Source organism: Cinclus cinclus, chromosome 7, assembly GCF_963662255.1.
Source record: "Cinclus cinclus chromosome 7, bCinCin1.1, whole genome shotgun sequence".
Classification (NCBI taxonomy): domain Eukaryota; kingdom Metazoa; phylum Chordata; class Aves; order Passeriformes; family Cinclidae; genus Cinclus; species Cinclus cinclus.
Window position 1 is genome coordinate 20,308,989 of NC_085052.1, and position 22,834 is coordinate 20,331,822.

Sequence of the window (22,834 nt, forward strand, 5' to 3'; positions counted from 1 at the left end):
TCCAACCAAATCAGAACTAAACATCAAAAAGCAAAGAGAACTAAACAAAGACAAAGATGGAAGACACTATGAGGGAAATGCATGCACACACTGAGAATATTAAAAACATTCAGAAAAATATTGATATTTAAAATAAAGTAACATCTCTTGCCTTCACTATGATATCCTGATGACTGAGCCTCATCTCCTTTCCGCCTAGACCGGCTAGAACTCCTCTTGCGGTCTGCCAGTGAGCCCTTCTTTGAAACATGTCTCTGATTGCACTCACTGTCAGTCAGGTGGCCTGGAAGGAGGAAGAACACAGCAGAGATGACAAGAGCCTTCAGATCAAGTGTTCACTGTGGTAAGAGCAGCAGGACTCCTGCTCCTTAGGAACTGTAGACACTCCAACACTAACTGGCAAGTTAGGTAAGTTTTTGTACCGTAAGTTTTGGTTTTGTCTTGGAGAGGATGCTCCATTTTTAAGGTCATAAAAGAACAGAGTCCAACGGCTCTGGTTAATGACAGCTTATCCAAGGGGCAAGGAAAAGGCTGACTCTGTCTTCTAATAGACTAAGGACACCACTTTCTTGCTGCCAGTTTTAATGACCATGAACATGAAACTCCTGAGGACAGCTTGCCAGACAATACTCTGTTGAATAAAGACTCAAACACACAAACAAGTTACCATCTAATAATATATTACTGCACATCATCAGCTGCTCTGCACTAACTATTCATCTACACTCTTTGCCTGCAGCAAACACTAAGTAATCTGAGTTAGCCTAGTCTACAGTGAAGAAGCCTCCCTTGGCCCTCAAGGGCCAAGCCAGCTAATTCACATCTGCCACAAGCTAAGAGCAGACACACACAAACCATGAACATGGATCAGCTAACACACAACATTCCCTTTACTACAGCTTATGTGTCTGAGTGCCAGTATTTTCTCTTGAACACAATTTATTCCTCATTTCCTCACACCAAATGGGAATTAAGACTATTTGACATCACAAGTTTTCTGTATTGCCTTTGCTTAATTCTACAGTTCTCACACAGTCACAGTCCTAAACCTGCAAGCACAAACACACGCATGGCTTTACTCACGTGAGTAGTCCCAAGCAGAGATGCAGGATAAGAAGGGAATTTATGATAAGCTATAAAGACTTTTTTCTAGCCTTTATATCACAAACTTTTACCTTGCATAGGATGATAGGAAATTAAAATCCCTAACAGCAAATGGTGATACAACAGTCCCCAGACTACATAGCTGGCCCTCCTGAGCCTTCTCTCTGCTCTGGAGATTAGCATCAAAATCAACATCATTAAAAGCAGATTTTACATATAAAATTGTACCTTCAATTGTACCTTTCAATTTAGAAAACCAATTCACTGCAACTACAATTGCTACAAAGATATTACAATAAATAAGGAGGAAGGAATCCAAACAATAAAAAGCAAGCTACACAAGGCTCACTTTTCATTTGCAAAGCAAAGAGTGGTTTTGTGGCCAAATTTTTTAGAAACAAGCTGACTACATAAAAGAAATTAAGGAAGCAAAAGTAAAATATTGGCAATGTAGATATAAGATGTGTAACATTTTGGAGGCTGAACATAAATCTATGCTTTGATGGAAATTTTTTTTCCCTTCACAGCATGGACTGCCATGTATCTTTCAGGAATTATTATCCTTGTAGTGGTTCCCCTCAAGACAGAAGAGACTAGTGCTTCACTTCAGCATGCACAACTTCTCTAGTTAAACATTCCAACCTGACAGACTTGGTTAGTATCCTTAACTACCATAAGAGAAACTGTTTGCTAGTATTTAGTGCTATTAGCACTAGCTGAGGGTTTGCATTGAATAAAGCCCAACTCAGTGGTTTAGAATGAGCGCTGCTAGCTTTGCATTACTATTTTCTCCTCCTTTCAAAGACTGCATTGTCCCATTGTCATCAGACATTTAATAGTCACAGAGGAGATGTCAAGAATCAGAAGTCCATAGGACACAGGCTTTGCTGTCTTTACTTGGATATTGTTGGATTTATTCTTTGTTTCACATAATGCATGAATATAGGAATTAAAATTCCAAGAATATTAGCTAACACTTAACACTCACTTTTTAAAATTCACTAAAATAACAAGCCAGGACTTCTGAGTGCCTAATGGTATGCTTAAAAGTTGTCTTCTGGTGAATGTATCACCTAAACACCTCATCCTCCAGACTTGGGATGGCTTCACAAGCAAACAGCAATATTCAAAGGAAAACTTTGGTTTTGTAGGAGCTGTGTGTGTATCTAAGAGCATGTTAGAGAAGAAAATGAAATCAAATGGGTTAAGAAAGAACACCCTCTACTCCCTCCCCCTGGAATCTCAGTTGCATAAATTGGGCAGCCAGAATACGCACTTTTTTCTCAGCAGCACAGGTGGGTAGGAGCAAAGAGAGGGCTTATGCAGCCACTCTTCTGCCCCCATTCTGAAGTACCCAGGAGGCTGAGGCCATACAACCCAATGGTGGTGCTTCCCCGAAGGATGATGTGGGATAGGGTCCATAATTTTCTGGGCTGGAGTAGTGGGTAAATGGCCATTAAATGAAGAATCCTGCTCTTGCCCAGAACGATTCAGTTGACAAGTCAGTGTGGATGGCTTCTTTATAGCCCCACGGATCACCATTTGATGACAGAACAGTTCTATTAGTTGGCAGAGTGATTTTTTTTGGAAAGGTAGGGGGTAGGTGAAAAAAGAGGAGAAATGCCCAGACAAGTGGCTAGCTAAAGGGACAGACTGACCACAGCTAAGGCTTAATCAGGGAAGATAAGGACAACTGAATTTAGGTGGAGAAATGAGCTAAGCTAAAGGGAATAACACAGGATAGAATCAATAGGAGAAGAAAGAAAAAGAAAAGGACAAAGTCACTAAAAAAAGACTGAACAAAAGGTTACATGCTGAACTTCATGCTTACATGTTTGCAACCCTTCCTCTTAGTCTCCTTTTCTGCCAACTTCTGCATGGCAAGTTTTGCAGGTAGGAAGCTAATTCAATAAACTCTGTGCCATTTTTTGCAGACTATTTAAATATATACCACTAGCTCTTTCAGTTTTGTCTTCTTTGCTGAAGACAAGCACACATTTTGTTTCTGCATCACTCAATTTCTGTTCCAACTTTCATTTCTTTCTCACACCCTAAGATTATGACTGGTCCCTACAGCATTAAGTATTTGTTAAAACTGGAAGGACTGTTGGGATGTCTTAACCTGTGTATTACAGTTACTCAGATCTCTGACGAGGAATGAAAAAACACTAAATAAAATGAACTTAAAACATTTTTTTTCAGTTTCTGATGCACCATACATTGTTACAAATGAACCAATTATGATATAAAAGAGGAACAATTTTACAAATAAAAGGACAAAGCAGTCTGACACCTTTGACACTGTGGTGAAACCCAACAGCTGCTGATTCTACTCTTAGGTCTGCTTAGAAAATCTATTTATGGCACAATAAAATAACTTTTCAAACAGAAATAGCAGATCCTATTTCTGATGCTACAGAAGTCTGACCTTAACTTATGCACTAGTTTTTTAGAAGTGATGTTAGAAGTTACTGTGTCTAGAAACAAGCTAACTGTGGACACTGGCCATGAATAATTGAGGAGATCAAATCTTTAGACTTCCAGTTAACCTCTTTTCAACTAAATAGTGTTCAGGCAGACTGTTCAGCTGCCCAAAAGAACACACACACATACACACATGTATATATATACACACACAGACTGTCTTCTTACTGGATATTCCACCTTAACTTGCTTCCATGGCACAAGAAATTCTTAAGCTCCTCACCGGTGCAGTAAATACTACCAACACCCACTTACACAGAAAGGCCTTAGTTCCCAAGTATGAGGGACTCTGGTGATAAAAGCACCTTTCCCAGACAGCTTCTTGACAGTTGCTTCCTGAAATGAAGCAACTGCCTGGAGATGAATAAGTGGCACATGCAACACTTACCAAACCCTACAACAAGGCTGTGCAGACTCCAACTCACAGAATTATATAACAGAGCAGGCAGTATTGTTGATAACAGAAAAACAAATCTGTAAATGCTTGTCTGGCTGGACACAAGTCCATGGAAGCCAACAAGACTTTTAAATAGGTTTTTTTTTTGGTGAATGCCAACAGTTCATTACAAATCAAAAACTCAGGATATTAAATGCTGTTGACTATTCTATCAAAGGTTGTGCATATATATAGAGATATTTTCAACTAGAATATACTGCAGTCATCTTATCTAATGACAATAGATCACACACAGATGTAGTGGTGTCTGCTACCTGTGTCCCTGCTGCTTTGTGAAGCTGCATCATTCTCCACATTGTAGATTACTGTCCCCTGGGAGTCAGAGGAGAAGTGACTGACCACAGACTCATGGTGTGCCTGTTTATAAGGATAGCTGTCTGTAGAGGAATCTGTCCGGGTATCACTTGAAATGGAAGGTTCTCTCCCTGGGTAAGAAAGAAATGTCAAGGAAGCGATGTCAAATTTCCATCTTTTTCAGCTATTACAAAAGCCAAGAAAGGCTAAGAAGAGAGAACAGGGACAACTATACAGAAATTAACAGAAAAAAATAAAAGATACCAAAGATACTAACTCATATTCAAGAAGACCAGAGATTATGGGAGAAGTCTGCTCCTTGGGAAGCAGGGAAACAGTGTCATTACTTCTGAAAACCTGTCTCTTCCTCTTTGGTCCAAGTTTATCAAATAATCTTAATATGCAAAATTAAATTCCATCCATTTGACTGAAAGTACACATTAATACCATACTGAAATTATGGTTAATTTTGTTAAATATTGTTAATTGAGTGCAACTACAATATGAAACACTGCTTTGGAGAAAGTAAAAAATTATTCAAGTACAAAATATTAATAAGGATAACAGGAACACCATGTTACAATAATTAACAGGTTTCACTTGTTACAAACCAAAAGCTTATCTGGCATAAACTTTATACTGAAATACTTTTATCTAAATCAAAGTAACTTGCTCCTTCTCAACAAGCCAGCATTGATCCCCTACTGAAAAGTATGAAGCACCATGATTCAGTTTCAGTACAGTAATACTTGAACTCCTTAGAGGAGGTGAAATCTCCTCCCACCACCTTCAGTAAATAAAAGTAAAAAATCTGAATAGTTTGAAGACTGTTGGACATTTTACATATATGATGTCTATACTCCTTAATACACATGAGTTTCATACTCATTTCTCAGTGAAGAAATCAAATTAGAAAAAAATATAATAAAGAAGGAAGTTGTCCTTATGTTTTACTGCAAACACTGACCTTGAGGGCACTTTGCATTTTTGGTGAGAACAAGTCCTGCAGTAAATTTCCTATTTAAGGATGGTTTAGATCTTTTGAAGTCAGAAACTTTAGCTATTGAAGTCATTGCTTAGTGCTTCTCTCTACATCCACTCCACACCAGGTCCTTCACTTCCCCCATCTCCCAATTTCTTTCTCCAAACTTTTTTGGAAAAGATTGCTGTCCAAACAATCAACAGTCTTAAGATCAAGAGAGAGACTCACAGATGAAACACTGGAAAGCCTCTTCAGAATTCTTGACAAGCTTAAACAAGCAATAAGGACCCCTGCTGACAATAACACATATGCCCTAAAGAAGGAAAACGTTCCACACGCTGCATTTCAGTGTGAAGAGCCCGCATTGCTTACCTGAGTCTTCACTGTCATAGCAAGTCCTGCTATATTGCTGTAAATCCACCTGAGGGGGCAAGTCTTGTGTTGACACTGGAGTTCCTCTAGGATCTGCATAGAGCAGCAGCAAAGGCTGATAGTGACCCTTAATGCACTTTGTCACAACATCTTTCCATTTTGGACCAATCTGAATTGACAAACAGAAAAAAAAAAAAAAAAAACAAAAGAAAAAGAAAAAGAAAAAACACAAGTAAGGTTTTCTGTCATCATTTTCTAGAATAAGTTCTCTTTTTCTCCCTATCACAATTCTCTCTGAGTTTGATTTTCCACTGACATACATTAACTCTTTCTATAGCTAGCACTGACCTGGACTCAGCAAGAAAGCTTCTGAGCCAACCTCATTAAAATCCAGGTATTCATCATCCTATGGCTAAATTGATTACAATTCCTGCTAAAAATACAACTACAAAAATAATCGTTCCCTTTCAGATGCTTTTTCCATAAAAAAATTTTCATCCTCTGAGATGTTCTAACTTTCCATCAACCAAAAAGCAAAAGAATTTAATGAACAAAATGAACAATAAAAGATACCGGCATAATAAATTCAAGTTAAAGCTAAATACTTCAAGTGTGTGAATCTTTCTCCTGTGAAAGAATCTCTGCAAGCACTGATAAGCCAGGCAATTAATTTACACAATAATACTAATCTCACAAATCTTCCCCATGTACTGATAAAGGTTTCACCTGATATACTCAACATTTAGTCCAACAAATTTCTTCCAAACGTGAGTATTCCACTAAAGCACTGCAGTACCTATCCTAGCCAAAATTTTCTGCTAAGAGGTATGACCAAACAAATGCATTAAGAGTTTTTTTTCCCTATTGAGACTATGTTTGGCATGAATACAGGAGAAAATTTTCCTCTCTCATCTTTGTGATTCCATGACTAGAAGGAACAAAGGAGAGTGGTATGAAATAATGCCAAACAATCTAATAGGTTATACTGTCGTGCCAAGATCCCAGCACTGGTGTCATTAAAGTCAAGGACCTCATGCTTGGTGAAAAGGTTAAAGAAAAGCACTAACAGAAGAGCGGAAAATTTGTTGTTGGCAGCAAGCACTAGGGAAGACTGGCATGTAGACACTCAAGCAGAGTTCAACAACAGGCACTGGACAGCTATAGTGCACGTCAGCAAGGGAAAGAAATGGGTGTTAGCTGTATGCACAAGCAAACATTTTCAAACAACAGCATAAAAGCAAGACTGGGAGCCAACAGAACAGAACTAAAAATAGGGCTTCTGAGATTTCTGGTATGCTTTTTTGGAAAACACTTCACTTTGCTGAGAAAAATGGAGTAACAAATTTGCAGATCCCGAGTGGAAAACCAGCAAAAAACCTCTCAAAATCTGTAGAAAATCAGTACGGATTCACACACAGGCAGCTAACAAATTTCAATTGGAGTACTTTCCTAAACATTTTTTTCTCACCTCTTTGACATGAGCATCATCGAAGTACATCCACTTGCGGATCTTAGTTTGGAAGAAGAAGGTTGAGTAGTGTTTTCCATAGTAACAGATCATTCCCACCAAATACAGCTCTGAGTGTTTTGCTCTGTCATCAGTTACTCTGAAGAAGAGCTTCAAACAGGGAAGAAAGAAAAACAGGAGAAATCAAGAAAGTGTTCAGAATTTTACATACTGCTTTATGTTCAAAGACCTCAAAGTACTACAGGGAGGTGTCAGGCTTTTACTTCAAAAGATGGAGAAAACAAGGCAATAAATAAGCAGTCATGCAATGTTTAAGCAAACCCAGAGCCAGAGACCAGAAATGGATTCTGACCAACTTACCAGATGCTCATAAATTGAGCTGGATTTGGAATATGTATCTACTTCAAGAAGATATTTACAACAATGATAAAATACCTGTTACATAATTTGAACGTGACTCTATTTTAAAAATTTGCATTCTGTGTCATGCTTACTGACTATATAAAATGTTTTTTAAAACATTCATTCCTTTTTGCAGAAACAAAGCAGTTTGGATAGTAAACAGCTGGCATTTATTCTGACTTTAGTAAGGGCTGTCCAAAATTTAGCATGGACCAGTTTATGATGCTAACATAAAAAAGATCAACTGAAAATATCAGTAGATCAAAAGAACTCAGCATGCAGAAAAAAAAAGTCTTTTCTATTTAATGGAATTTTATTAATTTAAAATGCACAGGTCTCATGTTTTAGTGCATTACTGCTTTACTACACAAAGACTACACTGTTTCATGACCACATTTCCATCAGCTCACACTGATTCTGGTACACTGTGCACTGGACACTGCATTTTTTTTAACATAATGTGTATATATATTAACTCTTATGTAGTATCTCAATGTTACATTAAGACACAGCTACAATTTGGTATACCAATAATTCAGCTCTAAAGCTTCAGTTAATGTGGAGTGAATCAATCTTCCAGGGAACAAACATCTAGATCCTATTTATTTATATTTATTTATATAGTCTGTTATTCAATTACACAGCGCAAGCCACCACCTCCTAGAGACTGTTCAAGTAGCTTTTCAGTGTTTTGACCACACATTTTACCAAATAAAGGACCTAAAGGTAAAAAAAAAAAAAAAATCAACCCCAAAGACCACTAAACTACACTGTCTTCAAAAGAAATAGAAATAAACTTCTGTTCTTTAAAGTGAAAGAGCACACATGCATTTTCACTGAAATAGCACAATCCCAATCCAGAATTTCCTTTCACTTGGAAGTAATTACAGTTTCAGATACTTCAGAAACTCAAGAATATATAGTTCACAGGTTCTTCTAAGGCTTCCAGAGACAGGTCAGACCCTTGGTTATGCCCTCTGCTCCTCTTTTTATGGACACCAAAAAAGTGAAGGTGGCAACTTTGTATTTTTCTCCATTTGCTACTGTAGACTACCATGAAAAAGACTGTCTCTGTAAGTAGTACCAAAATACAAAAAACTTACATCTCCCAGTTTAAGGCAAGTTCCCAGACTGTGAATCACATCCTCAGCCAGATCAGAGTGGTCCGAGTCCCAAACCAAGCCAATGGTGATGATCTGTGGCGAGTTCATCAGCACACGACGAATACGGATCTTTTCCCCACAGTTACTCTGAGCATATAAATAAAACAAGACACCTAGAGAATTCTTTGCTTATTATAATGTTAGGGCAAGGCACTAACAAGTGTTAAGTCTCAGAAGTACAGCTTCCAAAGAGGAAGTGGTGAAACACAGCAGACATGCTCAGTGCCAAGCTTTCTCATGTCAGAGAGGAGATGTGCTATCAAGACTACCCTGCGCTCCCAAGCTTTTAAAGTGACACTGCCAATTCTTCCTCCTGCTATTGATATTGATACGTAGAGCACAAAACCAAGCTAATTTAAAAAAGGTTAAGTAAATGGACATGAAAGATTCCAGTAACATTCTTAGGAATTAGACAGAAAGGTCACTTTTGATTAGAATCTCAGATTAAAAATTGTATGTACAGAGACCAATGCCTTACATGTCAGTGTCAGAAAAAAATTCCACTTTGCTGAAAAAGAAGAAAAAGTCCTGCTTTGCTGTTAAATTTGAGTGTTTCTACATGGTACCTCAAACATCCCATCTTAGACAGAGCTACAGCAGTATTTGTATAAATACAACAACAGCAGCTGAAAGATCAGGAGAATAAGAGTTGTTTCAGTAACTAATAGGAGTTCTACAATTCTTATTTCCTGTTTCAATTTTTCTTCCCATTTTTTAACTTTTTAAATAACTACCAGTGCATTTTGGAGGGGAGGGGGGTGTCAGTGATGCAACAGAGTGGAGAGAACACAACAAAAACTATGACAAAGTCCATTTCCAACATTCATTTTTTTTCCCTGAGCACATCACAAAGGTATCCCTACAAGACTGCAGGAAAAAAATATTTTTATACCAAGAATCGTTCCTCTTGTCTACAGAGTCCAGCTTCACAACTGAATGTAATAATTTCTGACACTAAAACCGGGCAAGAGATTGAAAAGTGTCTCTTCCCCAAAGCAATCTAGAAAATTTAACCAGAATTTCAGTCCCAACCATCAGTGAGAGATAAAATTGAAAAATTATAAAGCAGAAGAAAGAAACTGTAGAGGACTCTGATGTTTCAATGTAGATATGAGGTTTTAATATTAAGATGAATTTATTCACACATATTTTGAAAGGGTAATTTAAAATACAAGCAATTCTGTTTATTACCTCCCAACCTATCTTAGTCTCAAATTTTCTTCTTTGCTTCAGCATTTTCAGCATGACAGCAGGAACACAGCATCCTGATGAAAAGCTTCCTTTGCATAGCTTTGAGGTCACACTTAGCTAAACCTCAATAGAAAATCTTTGAGTATAAAAAGAAAGGGGCAGCAAATGCTGGTATGAAATTTTATCCAACTGATTATTTCACAGTCAAATAGCAGTTTGCCATGACCAAGAATGTATTTATATTAAATTTCCCATTCTTTGGTTATTAAATAGCTGGAGTCATATGCACCTTTTAAGTGACGATAAAATATCTCAATTTCTTTTACTTAGATAAGTAAGCCTCCATTTGCCAATATTAAAAAGTATATATTTCAATGGAGACTTTTACTGAAGCTTTCAGAGTTATAAACTGGGAGTAGAGCCAGGTATAAAATGGAAATACACTGGCTCCAGGGACCAGGTACACAAACCCTCCTGTTAAAGCTATTGCACCTAACAGTAGCATTACATGAAGCAGCAACTTGGCAGCTGTTTCCTGTCCTACCTATTAACCAATATGTAAAAAAAGTTTGATGCTAACACTTTTTGCATATTTATTAAAAAGCAGAACAAGATATTGAACTCTTACTTTAGAAATCTAACACAATATACATAAAAAATAAGCATCTATTCCTGCTTTTAATAATTGCAGCTAGTCAGAGAAGCACCCATCATCACTAAGTTTTCCCTTCCTTCATTGAGTAACTGAGACAGTGAATCCACCCAAAGAAAACCAAGGCTACTCACTGGACAGTTTCGCAGGTCCCCCATAGTGCTGGCGTTCTGCAGGAGCTCTCCAAACATATCTGGAGTTGGTTTCTCCCGCCTCTCCAGCATACAAATAGCTTGATTGCTTCAGTATAGACAAAGTACAGAAAAAAAAATGCTTAATAATAAAATAAAAACACAAACCCAAACTAATCTAGTGTATGTTTCACCTAATTTTTTTTTAAAGTTAAGAAACTTAAAATACACAACAATTTTTATATTTAATATTATACTACGGAAAAAACCCCACATAATTAATTGTGAATTACTATGTCTTTCACAAAAATACTGCATAAAGAATACAAAACTCAAAATAGAAATAGATTGTTTGGCTTAAATTTTGTTAAAAGAAAATATAAGCATTTTGATAAATACTTGGTTTCGAAATTAAATATTTGCTTCAAAATGTGCCCACTTCAATAAGCACAATTAAAGTACTACAAAAAGACACAGTCTGAATAAAATTACAAACAAAAAATAGCACAGCATCCAATTTATTTCACTGTCCAAGTTGAAATAAAGATGACAATATGTACACAAGAGTATTAGTGCTCAAAGCATGTTCAAGCTTAAAATGGTTTCAGAGGTAAATAAACATATTAGTACGCATCAGTATTTCTAAAATAATGCATGACTTAAGATCTATTTTGGTATTTCCTAAAAACACTGAATACCATTTACATAACTATTTTCCCCATTTTCTAATACATAATATTCTGATATACAGTGTCTGCTGGAACCTAATCAAAATCTACAGCTTGATAGAACAGCAGGCAGCAGCCACAAGGGGGATGTTTTACAGTACTCTTGCTATACAGGTAAAGTGGTACCTTGTAAAAGATCTGCATGTGAAGAGCAACCAGCAGTTTTCATGACAATTTTTTCAGGCTCTGTAACTACATATCTCATGTGCCAGACATAAAACAAAGAGAAGTTCTAATCCCAATAAAAATTTCAATACAGAAACAAATAACATATTCCTGCCTAAACAGATTTAAAAAGCTTTTAACTGAGCAGACACCTACTCAGAGAAGACTTCTCCAGCATTAGTTCAAACTATCTGCCACAGACCTAGTGTTCATGCTCGGTGCACCACCTTTAATGAAAGGTCAGAGTGACCAGGCAACTCTCCCCGTAACTAGATTAAACAAGAGCTATATATTCGTCCAAGAAAAGAGGATTTGAGGAACTACAGGCTGGTCAGTCTCACTCCACCACCTGGGGCCATGACAGTCCAAATCAATCCCCTTGGAAATCACACCCATGCACGTGAAGGATAAGGGGAGTCAGAGCAATCAGCATGGATTTACCAAGGGCAAACCATGTCTGACCTCCAGTGAGAACTTCCCTTCCTGCATCTTCCCCTAGTTATCAGAGAACTGCTTTGGTCACCATGAATGAAGAAAAAAACCCTTCAGTTCAGAAATAGAACAGGCAGCCCAGAGAAGTCATGGAATTTTTGTCCTTTTGTCCTTTAAGCACTTTCAAAACGTGCAGCTACATGCAACCCCAAGAAGTCTGATTTAGCTTTGAAGGTAGCCCTGCTTTAAACAGGAGGATGGAGTAGATGTCCAAATGTCCTTTTCAATGTAATTTTTTGTTGTTTTTCTTATCTGTCTTCTTAAATCATCTGCTCACACACTAAAGTCTTTCAAAATGTACATGAGTCCTTGTCGCTACAGCTGTCAAGATGCAGAATCATAAACAAGCAGATACACTGATCCATGCCTAAACTGCCATCTTATGCTTCACTAAATCCTCATGCTCTTTATCACTGTTATCAAAGCTCTGCCAACTTTGAACAAACCATGTTCTAGACATTTAATCAATAAAGATCATAAAGATCCAACTGCAATACCAGTATGGAGGGGTGGGGGGGGCAGTGTGGGGAAGAAAACCAAAGCAGGTGAAAAAATGAGTGGGGGAGGTTTCCTGTGAAAAACTCAACTCACCAGAGTGAGGTTGTGGAAATATAATGTACCATCTGGATGAAAGGTAATGGGTCAGAGGTGGCACCACAACTGGTACAAACACACTAAAGAGAAAGAAAATATAATACATTGACAAGTTTAAACAGGTATTTCCACTGCAACACTTCTGCCAGTACATTTCTTTACTGTGGCAATGCATGTTTTAGGAATGAAAACACAAAAGTGGAGAACTGGCCCTTGGTATTAAGCACATATCATTACCCCACCTGTTCAAATAAAGTCATTGCAAACTTCTGGTGGGAAACACAATGTGGCGCAGTGCAAATATCTTCCTTTGTCTCATCTGCAATGTGGAAGTGAATTCGCATTAACAGGTTTTCCTAGCCAAAGGAAAAAAGTAAAAAATGCATTAGATAATTTCAACTGCAGACAAAAGCCAAGATATAAATCACAAAAGCATGTCAGATGCAATAATGTTAAATGGAAGGCTCCTGGAAATTTGTGAAAGTTGCTTCAAAAACACAGAAGTTGGTGTTTCATGGAAAAGAAGTGCCCTCCACTTCTGATTTGAAATGCTGGATCAGGTAACCATTTATTTTATTTACTAGCACTGCTGAAGACCCTGCTGCTCATTTGTTTGGCAAGTTCTCAAGCATCCATGGATATGACCAAATATAACAGAGTACCTATGTAGTTTTAAAAATCACTGGATTGACACTAACTTCTCATCAACACAAAATAAATCAACTTCTACATTCCATGAGATCTTTGAAATAATGCCACATCATCTACATTCTATCAAAAAGAGGGAGAACTAATAAATGAACAGTCAGACCAAATTCTGCATGAAACAATATCTAGGAAATGTTCAGTCCTTTTAATTCATACAACTACATCTGTTTTCAAGTTCCCAGGAGTTCTTGTCCCAAGACCTTCTCTCCTCCCACTGCTGCCAACATTAATCTGTGGGTGCCACAAATCTCTTGACAACTCTTCCAGCAGAACACTTTTCACTAACGCTGATAACTGCCTGGGTGGTTTAAAGGCCTGCTATAAACAGGTCAAGATTAATTATTTGGCAAAACAGCTATAATATTGTACAATTTTCCTGGAAAAATCTTCTTGTGAAAATGCAATTTCAGAATAACTGCCAAACAAAATGTCCTTCCACCCTTTTGAGGTGATCTTTAAAACTAGAATCCTGGATCATTCTTTTAGTGTAGTTTTTTCATAATTCACATCTAAAGCACACTGGAGAGGTCAAGCAGTACATATGCCAAAGAAACTGTAAAAATTGTCAGCGATGATATTACCATTTCCAAATCATTAGTTTGGGGATCTCTCTGTACACTTTTTCAAGCCAGACATGCAAAGTCTGTTGCAGTTTGGGGAAAGGAGAAATAGAGTGGAAAAAACTCAAGGGGATAAAAAAAATCAGGGGAGATTGGGTAGTCATGGGCCACTACCCACCAAATCATCTTTCAGTCATACTCACAAAACATTCAGCAGCATCATCCATGATGCCCAGCTGGAAGCGTTGCTCATCCTGAAATGTCTTTGCAAGAGCAGTGCGCAGGGCATCAGAAGGCAGTACCTTCTCACTGCTGCACTGAAACTGGTTGAATATACCCTAGTAAAAAAACAGGAAGATAGTTAAGTGACTGTAGTTTTCAAAATATGACTCAGTTTATCTGAAAACAGCAAACATTTAACTTTTTTGGATCCTGCAACACACAGATACTTGTATGGTACACAGACTACAACAGAAAATCCTAAAAGTTCCTCCTCTGAAATCATATACATCTTTGTGTATTTCTTCCTTTCCTTTCACATATACAAGAGAGGGTTAGGAGTTACAGAGGAAATTTCCCTCAGTGTCAATCCCCCCGGATATATTTTTCTTTCTCCAAATCTGATTTCTGAAGCAAATACAACAAACACCAGAACTTCACACTTTTTCTTCCCACCTCTCCCTCTCCATTTAACTTTCTCACTTCCAGCTTACCCATGCTGCCTCACTCCTTCCTTTAAGCAACTCTTTCCAAACATCTCTAGCCACAACCTGATACTTGCACACTTTAAGAAATTTACCTTTCATAAGTCCAAGTGGGTAAGAATCAGATGATTTTTGTATCAGCATGCAGGAGGAGAAAGGCACGATGTGAGTAGGAACGGCAGTTCCTGTGTATAGCCAGCTGTTCACCTGGTGCCATAAACCTGCATTTTCATAACTGCAACTCACACATCACCTGGGTAACAACCATTTGCAAGGAGTAGTTCTAAAAAGACACATTGTCTCAAGTGTATGCATGGAAGTTCCGTACATATTTCCAACTGATTAAATGACCACAATTATTTTGTGTGCTTGCGTGCACATGTGTGAAATATCCAAGACATCATCTGAACAGTTAACTTTCACTATGCCCTTCCTACAAAAACAGAAACCTAATTATGTAAGCAAGATCCTCAGTCTAAGTAAAAAACTTTTAGTCCTTATTCTAATACAAGGCCACTCTCCATCACCACTGCGCTCTACTTTCTACCTCATTTCATATGACAAGCAGCCATCTTCATCACTGTCAACCTCAAAACTCTGCTTGTCCTTTCCTATAAAACCTCCTCATAGTTTCTCTAAAAACTGTGGAAAAGCTCAGTTCATACTGCAAGAGAGGAAAAAGGGATCACTTTTAATTGTGCAACAGTCCACACTTCTGCCTTCTAAACCTAGTAAAACAAGGAGAAAATCAAACTGGCTTGCCTAGGTGATTTTCTTTCAAATCTATATTAATCTGCAGCAATTCACAATTCATTTAGCACTTCTTCCTTTAATTACAGAAATCTTCTCCACAACATACTTAGGATCTACATTAACTGGAAATAATCTAAATCTTTCTCTCCTTTAACTATTTTTACTTGTTTCTTATCAGGAAATGAGAAGGTAAGCTGGGAGTTTTGCCAAATGGAAGTCTTGTCTCTTTTGAGGAAGCTGGAAAAAGTGCAGAGCACAGGTAGCAAACCAACCTTCATGCCCCTGCCATTTCTGCTCACAGGAATTACAGTGTTGACATAATCCAAAATAGATGTAATATGCCTATCTCTCTTTACTGCAACTTTTATTTTGGTGGTCCTCAAGGTGCTCATTCTTGGATAATGGCTCACTGTGCTGAATCCCACAGCTCTTCTACTATTGTGTTTATTAGAGTATCACAGAATAATGAGAAAAGGGTAATGAAGAGAAAGCTGCGAGACAGTATCATTCTTCATGAACTACAGACAACACCCCTCCTCAGTTATCTTTTATATACATACATACAACAGAAAGAATGACAAAGTCTCTTCACTTAAACATGATTGCCATTTCTGTCACTCTGATAACTGAGCAAGTTTGATGTTTCATTAGTGAATCTTCTCATTTCAGTGACCCTCAAAAAAAAAAGGCAGCGAAACCTAACTCCACCCTGCTTCACATTTTATATTAAATAATTTAAGAGCACTTCAAAATGTTCATAACTGTGCTTCAGAAATGGGTTTATTCTGTTTATTCAATCTCACTTCATAGATCTGAGACACTTGTCTAGCAACTGGTCCACAACCTCACTGCTGTGAGCTCAGGGGCAACACCCAGTTTGCTTCAATGAGAGCCCTGAAATGGCTTGCACTCCTGGGGGGTGAGAAACAATGCAGGCTCTAAACTAGGTTAAAGGACAAGCAAACAAGGAAACTGAAACTCTTCTTTTAAACTTCCATCTTTAAAGAAACACTATACTTACCATGGAACAAAAAATAATTAAGCAATGTCAATTCTGCGAAGAATGCAAAAATCAGGATGCAACAGATCCCAATATTACATGGAAGAATGCTTCCTCAAATTTGTAATGACATGGCACATAATGGTATGTAGTCTTATTCAGACTACAAGAGAGAGAAAAAAATCTTAAAACCAGTGAGTAATTGTGCATTTTAATCTAATAAAGATGAAATCTTATTATGTCATTGCACAGTGCAGTTTAGAGCACATTGGAACCCAGTGCTTGTGGGAAGTCCCAAAGCACCTCAGATGGAGTCAAAAGCACTTTGAACACAGGGAAATCTGGGGTTTCTTAGGTTTCATTCAGTAGGGCTGGGTTGGGGTTTTGGGGGGAAGATGGGGTTGTTGGGGTTGATTCCCCTTTCTTTTTCAAGATAGGTTCTTTGCTCCCCTTCAGAACAAGTCTTTCTTGTCTTTCAACCTCAGATGGACAGGTGTGGCATTTCCTGCAATTTCATCACTTTACATTATCTAAGTCAGATCTCCCTCCTTAATTTAAGGTCTTGCCTGTGAGCGATACTGTTAATTGCCCAAACATTGGTTTGTACACAGGTATGAAAGCCAGCTGGGTGCAGACAAGGAAAGCACTCCTGATTCTGCCCCGGGAGTTCTCACGGCACCTTTCTTCCATGGGTTTATGGAACAGAACAATTTCATATATGAAACGCTGAAATGTTGTTCTCCTCCAAAAACTTCTTCTGAAACTGAAGATGATAGAAATCCCATCAGTGTACTCACTGCACTGATGATCTCTTTCAATGGCTACATTCCAACACAAATGAGTGTGTCCCTTACAGTGGCAACAGTATGAATGGACACTGATAAAAGCCCCATGAAAATGTGAAGTTTCTTCTATTTTACCTGTTCTCAGTAACTAAAATCAAGGATACAGAACAAGAAAAGAATTAGCTTAACATAAATTCTAAGGATTACTAATACTTTATTTATAGCAGTACTTTGATTTCTACACTGAGGACATGCTCTTGGCACGTTGGCCTGTCTACAAGCTAAGACAGAACAGTGTGAGTAAGGGATTTTTCTGATAAGGAAGTCTGTTCTGATAATACTGCATTCTTACGAGAGGTCTATAAGGAAAAGAGGCCCATCTCCCTTCACATCCCCTTCCCTACAGCACTTCAAAAATCTGGAAAGGGTAGCTGAGAATAAAATTAGGAAGTGGATGTGTTCTTTTAAGACCAACAAACTTGCCAAGTCCATCTAATTGCATATAGTCCTCCCCCAAATACTAAGATCAACTCCAACTACAATGTTATCTTTCACCAGCTTGCTCTCAGATGGCTGCAAACCTGGAACTTCCTTAACCGTCTCCAACAATTAATGGTAATTGTTTGTCACTTTGTTTTTTACTATTCAGAAGAAATTTTCATAGTTTTTAAACTGAAGGCTTCATATCCTTTCTACTACTACACAGCTGGGCCTCTGACACATATCAGAACAAAGCCTTGCAGAGTCAATGGGCTTCCAAAATAATGTCCTCCACTTTGGGAAGTGTGGGTGTGGGGATCAGTATGAACATTCTAGATACATATTGATCAAGTATGAAATGAAGGAAAATAATCTAAGTTTTGAGATAAGGTACATTGATCATGCAACACTTCAAGAAACCTTGAAGCTATTTCAGAACACTAAAATACACATGCATGATCATAAACCAAGTTTTTTTCACCTGGTTTAGAGAATAAAGATAGCAAGTATTCTTTTAGGTAATTCATGGAATTGACATGCATTCTTGGGAGTTCTTTTAAAAATTTTAAAGTTGAAATAACTGTGAACCACCCCACCCCAAATAGTTTACAAGACCTGCTCCCAATAATCTTCAATAGTGTTTAAAATCAACTTCCTCCCTAGGAAAGAAGTATTCCATTTATTTGGGGTAAAGTGACATCTGCAATGTGTAACTAACCTTATTGATGAAACAAACCAAACTTGATAAACATTCACATGTGACTTTTTAATCAAGCATGCAAAAGTGAGCTGACATAAGAATAAATTGATGGGTGAAGACAATAGGGACCAGCTACTGAATCAGAACAGTGTTCATGCACTGTAATTTTGAGCTGTGTCCTTGGCAGCTTTCTGAGAACTAACTATTCCCTTCCAGAATTACACAGAAGTTTCTTCTATATAGGGATTTCTTCTATACCATACCACTGCAGCTCTAGTGGTATGGTATTTCAAAGAACAAAATATGCTCCCCTCAAATGCCTTAGTATTCCCTACACTAATCAATTGCTTCTGGGTTTTGGTGATGGGATTATTGTTTGCATATTTTTTTAAGCTTTCTTTCCATTTCAATAGCATGCCCTTCTTACCCTGCTCAATTCAGTTGGCTTTTTTTCTTGCTTGTAGTACCTAATCTCTCATTCAGAACATCACACTTTCCCAGTGAAGCCTCGTACTCAGTACAACCTGTTTCGAATGGCTGCTAAAAATCACTTTTCTCCTATCCAAACACATCAGCCTCAACCCACAGTATTTCCAGTAACTCATATTTCTTCTCCACATTTCCTCATGTTATATCCACCTTCTAGGTTGCAACAAATTCTAGGTCTATTTGGTTTTGTGTCTTTTGATCTCTTTTCAAACATCCAAGTCTGGTAACAATCTACCTGGATTTCCATTTATTCCTTTCTTTTTATGTCTCCTCCATTTGTACTCACACTGTACCCTGAATATTAAGATCAGGTCCCCAATAGAGACTGTCAAGTCAGGCACTCCTGGCAACAACCAAAATGAAGTAAAAATAGTACTTTCCACAAGCATTGTTTAGATGGAAAAGAAATTCAAATCATAGAATGTGCACATCCACTAGGTAACAATTCATTAACTGCTTGATCAAGATAAAACAGCCAACTGTTATTTGAAAGCTTCAATTACCAGTTTATTAATTCAGGAAACTGTACTTGCTGCTAGTCTATTTGGCAGGCAGTTAACTGCAAGCGACAACTGAAGAAAAAAGTTGAAACAATAAAAGTCATTATTTTATGTATTTTGACTACTGTTTTACTCTGAAATACTACTGTCATTTGAAAAAAAAAAGCATAAAACAAGAGGATGAAATCTTTGCAACCAACCTATTCAGGTCTCAACCACATGATGAACATTTCATAATAAATCACTCCATTTCAAGCAAGTGGCTTATGAGAACCAACTATAGTTACAGTTATTCCACTTTTTTAAAGCACTGTAAACCCCTACGGTTCCCCATTTTCATCTTAAACAACAAAATCATTTCTACACAGAAAATCCACATTCTTCCTGCTTTTGTTGCACATGACAAAACAACAGAAAAGACCAGCCCTATTAGAATTTATCAATCAATAGAACATTCTTCTTTGTGACCTACAAAAAACACTCTGTCCTGTATCCTGGCACTACCGAGCTCTCAGTACAATCCCTGGAAGGAGAACAAACTCTCTGTGGCATGCTCAGTACAGTGGACGGATTTCCCCCTTCCTACCCTCTTCCAGCTGTGATAAACACCAAAGCAAAGACAAGCTGAAAAAAAGGAAAATAAACCAAACCATAGTAGACTTCAGCATAAATAATACATCAAAAAGCTGTTCCAGTGTTATGGCAGGCAAACCACACAGTGGTAAGAACAGCTTGTGTATTGAAAAAAAAATTTAAATAATGCCTCATCTTAAGGAGCAGCGTTTGGGATTCCAGCACAGAGTCTGCAGCTCTCCCTTTTATAGCTGTTGATGCAAGAGGTTTCTTCCAAATAACCAAGGAATGCATATCTGGAATGATTTCAAGGTTCATTTTCTAGCTACATAAACACAGAGAGGTAGCATATCAAGTTTTAAAATGACTTCAAGAATTTGTGAAATGGAAGTCTTCAATGTGTTACCAAAAAAAATGTGATTTGATCAAGTATGACATCACTGTCCTGTGATCCCATATTTGAAATTAGAAGTAATATTTAGAGAGCTAAGTGAGCATTTACAGTAAATACTCTGCATGACATCCGAATCCCTAGAAGCAGCTGCAACAAGCCAAGAAAGTGTGGAAAAAAATACTTTATTCCATGGCTAAATTTAGCTTAGAGAAGACTATCCTCCTCTAGAGTCAAAAGGAAGAGGATATCACCTTCAGAGCAACATGTCAGAGTAGGAGCAGAGCATGAACCCTCTCTGTACAACAGAGATGGTGCCAGGTATGCTGTGAAAGGACCCTGAAGTGAAGTGGGGGAACGTGAGTGACACAGGCTCCTCCCCACAAATATTGTCCCTTTCCCAGGCCAGGCTGGAATCTGAACATGCCAGCATGCTCTGAAGAAGAGTAAACATGTCCTGCCTCCACCTTGCTCGATCTGGACAAGTATTTTGGGCAGATCCACCTGACAGCATGCAAGGCTAATTACCTCTCCCCAGACCCTAATAGGAGATTTTCGCTTGGTATAGAGCTCCAAATTCTGGTGTTCCCACTGGATCCAGCCACTTCTTCTCCCTCATCTTAGCAAAGCCTAAGGCAAGATTCAAGAAAAAGAGGATGTCAAAGACCTGGAGGCTAATCCAGCATTACTCCGGCAGGACAACAGTTAAATGCTTCCAGAGCAGAAAGGAGAGCTGGGGCAGGGGAAGAGATGAGCACAGAAGGGAGGGGAGGACCCTGCTGCCCTGGGACACAAAACATGCTCTTGGTGATGCTTGCAGTATTAGGTGCACATTAAGCACATAATCCCACTTGTCTTAGAGGTTTACACTCAACATGTACCAGACAGACAGACTTTTACAGGAGGAAAAAAAATAGAGCAATTTGAAAACTCTGACCCAGAGGGCAGCAGAGAATGAGTAAATACCTTGAACACCTTTCTCCCCCTTCTTCCGCCCGCTTAAGGAGTATATGAAGATGAATGTGACCATCTCCACAGTTTGGGGCTGTCCCTTGTGAATACCCCTACCTTTTCAGATGCATTCAAAGAAAACAGCTCTTGTTTCTGTCGCCCAGAGGTTTTTTGGGGGGTTGAGGGGAGGTTTTGCACCCCAATTTCACTTAAAGTGACAGCCCATATAACTCAGCTTTATAATACTGACTTGATAACAACACAAAAAGGGGGAGGGGGGAACTTTCAAATACTTACATACACACATCATTTTACACAAGATAAAAGTTTGACACAATATCACCCAGAGAAAGAGTTTCATGAACAGGCTTTGGTAGGACACACAGCAATCTCCCATGAAGAACAGACTGCAGATACAGTAAATGCTAACTTTTTCATTTGGATTCAGTTGGAATTTATTTACTTTTTCAAGTTTCAGTTACTGTCCACTAGATAATTCTTTAATTGCTTATATGTTCTTTAGAGTTTTTGTGAGCTCTAGGAATTCTGCACACAGCCACACACAAATTTCCCAAAATGTGAAAAAGTAGTAGAGGATTTGGTACAATATTATTGCTTTATTGGAAATAAAGGGCTGTAATAACTCCCAGCTAGGAAAATTATTGCTAAGAGCTTCATGTAGAAAAAACCAAACAAAACCAAAAACACACACACACAAACACACACACACACACAGAGTCTTTGCAGATATCTGAGAGTGAAAAGAGAGAGCAGCAAATTTTTCAAAAGCTGCTTAATTTAAAAAATAAACATATGGCTGCAGGCATAGAATTTGTGAATTCTGCCACACCACCTGTCATTGCCAAGTTTTTAATAGCACACTACACACTTAAAGACATCAAAACCAAGGATTTTACCAACAAAACTAAACATCTTTGACCCAATGTCTGCTTTTAATACATATATTCCAGAGATCTTGTCATCCTCCAGTTTTCCTGTAGGGCTTTCTCTCTCATACCAGTACTGCTAATCCACTGCATCTTTTTCTGCAGTGCATCTTTCAAGACCACTACCACAGAAGTTCATCCTCTCCTTTTCCCTATAATATCCTTTCACATCTCTCTCCCTCTTTTTCAGTACCCTATAAAGAAAGGCTTTTAACTATTATCTTCATATTAAGAACCTGGACTCTGGTACAGAGTTGAGAGTCTACCTTCATTCACAGCAGAGCCTGTCTGATCCCCTGGTATTTCCTTGATCATGCTTTTAGGTTTAATCTCAGAATGGCAAAAGCTTACATTCATGGTAAATTCCTAAATTCTCTTCTTTCTGACCTCATCTTGGCTAACAAAGAATACCAACAATCACCTGACATTATTCAAGGGCATGATCCAAAAATACCTTTACATTATCCCACTGAACTTAATAAACTCAAGCCAGATCATGACTAAGTCTGGTCATTCCCCTTTAAGGAAGGGGACATATTTAATACTCCATTTTTTCTGTGTCTGAAAAGCTCTATCTTGCCCCTAACCCACTGTTACATCCTCTTCTGATGATA

The 22,834-nt window shown here is 38.0% G+C and overlaps 1 protein-coding gene across 1 annotated transcript in view; it reads right to left on the reverse strand.

The window, feature by feature from the left end:
- USP54 (ubiquitin specific peptidase 54) overlaps window positions 1-22,834 on the reverse strand; it is a 45,666-nt gene that overhangs the window by 18,664 nt on the left and 4,168 nt on the right. Inside the window, exons 3-11 of the mRNA XM_062496190.1 lie at window positions 14,151-14,285; window positions 12,922-13,035; window positions 12,677-12,759; window positions 10,704-10,809; window positions 8,667-8,813; window positions 7,162-7,311; window positions 5,694-5,862; window positions 4,300-4,470; window positions 152-283 (exon numbers count right to left, since the gene is read on the reverse strand). Of these exons, the coding sequence (XP_062352174.1) occupies window positions 152-283; window positions 4,300-4,470; window positions 5,694-5,862; window positions 7,162-7,311; window positions 8,667-8,813; window positions 10,704-10,809; window positions 12,677-12,759; window positions 12,922-13,035; window positions 14,151-14,285 (1,207 nt within the window). The remainder of the gene's footprint in view (window positions 1-151; window positions 284-4,299; window positions 4,471-5,693; window positions 5,863-7,161; window positions 7,312-8,666; window positions 8,814-10,703; window positions 10,810-12,676; window positions 12,760-12,921; window positions 13,036-14,150; window positions 14,286-22,834) is intronic.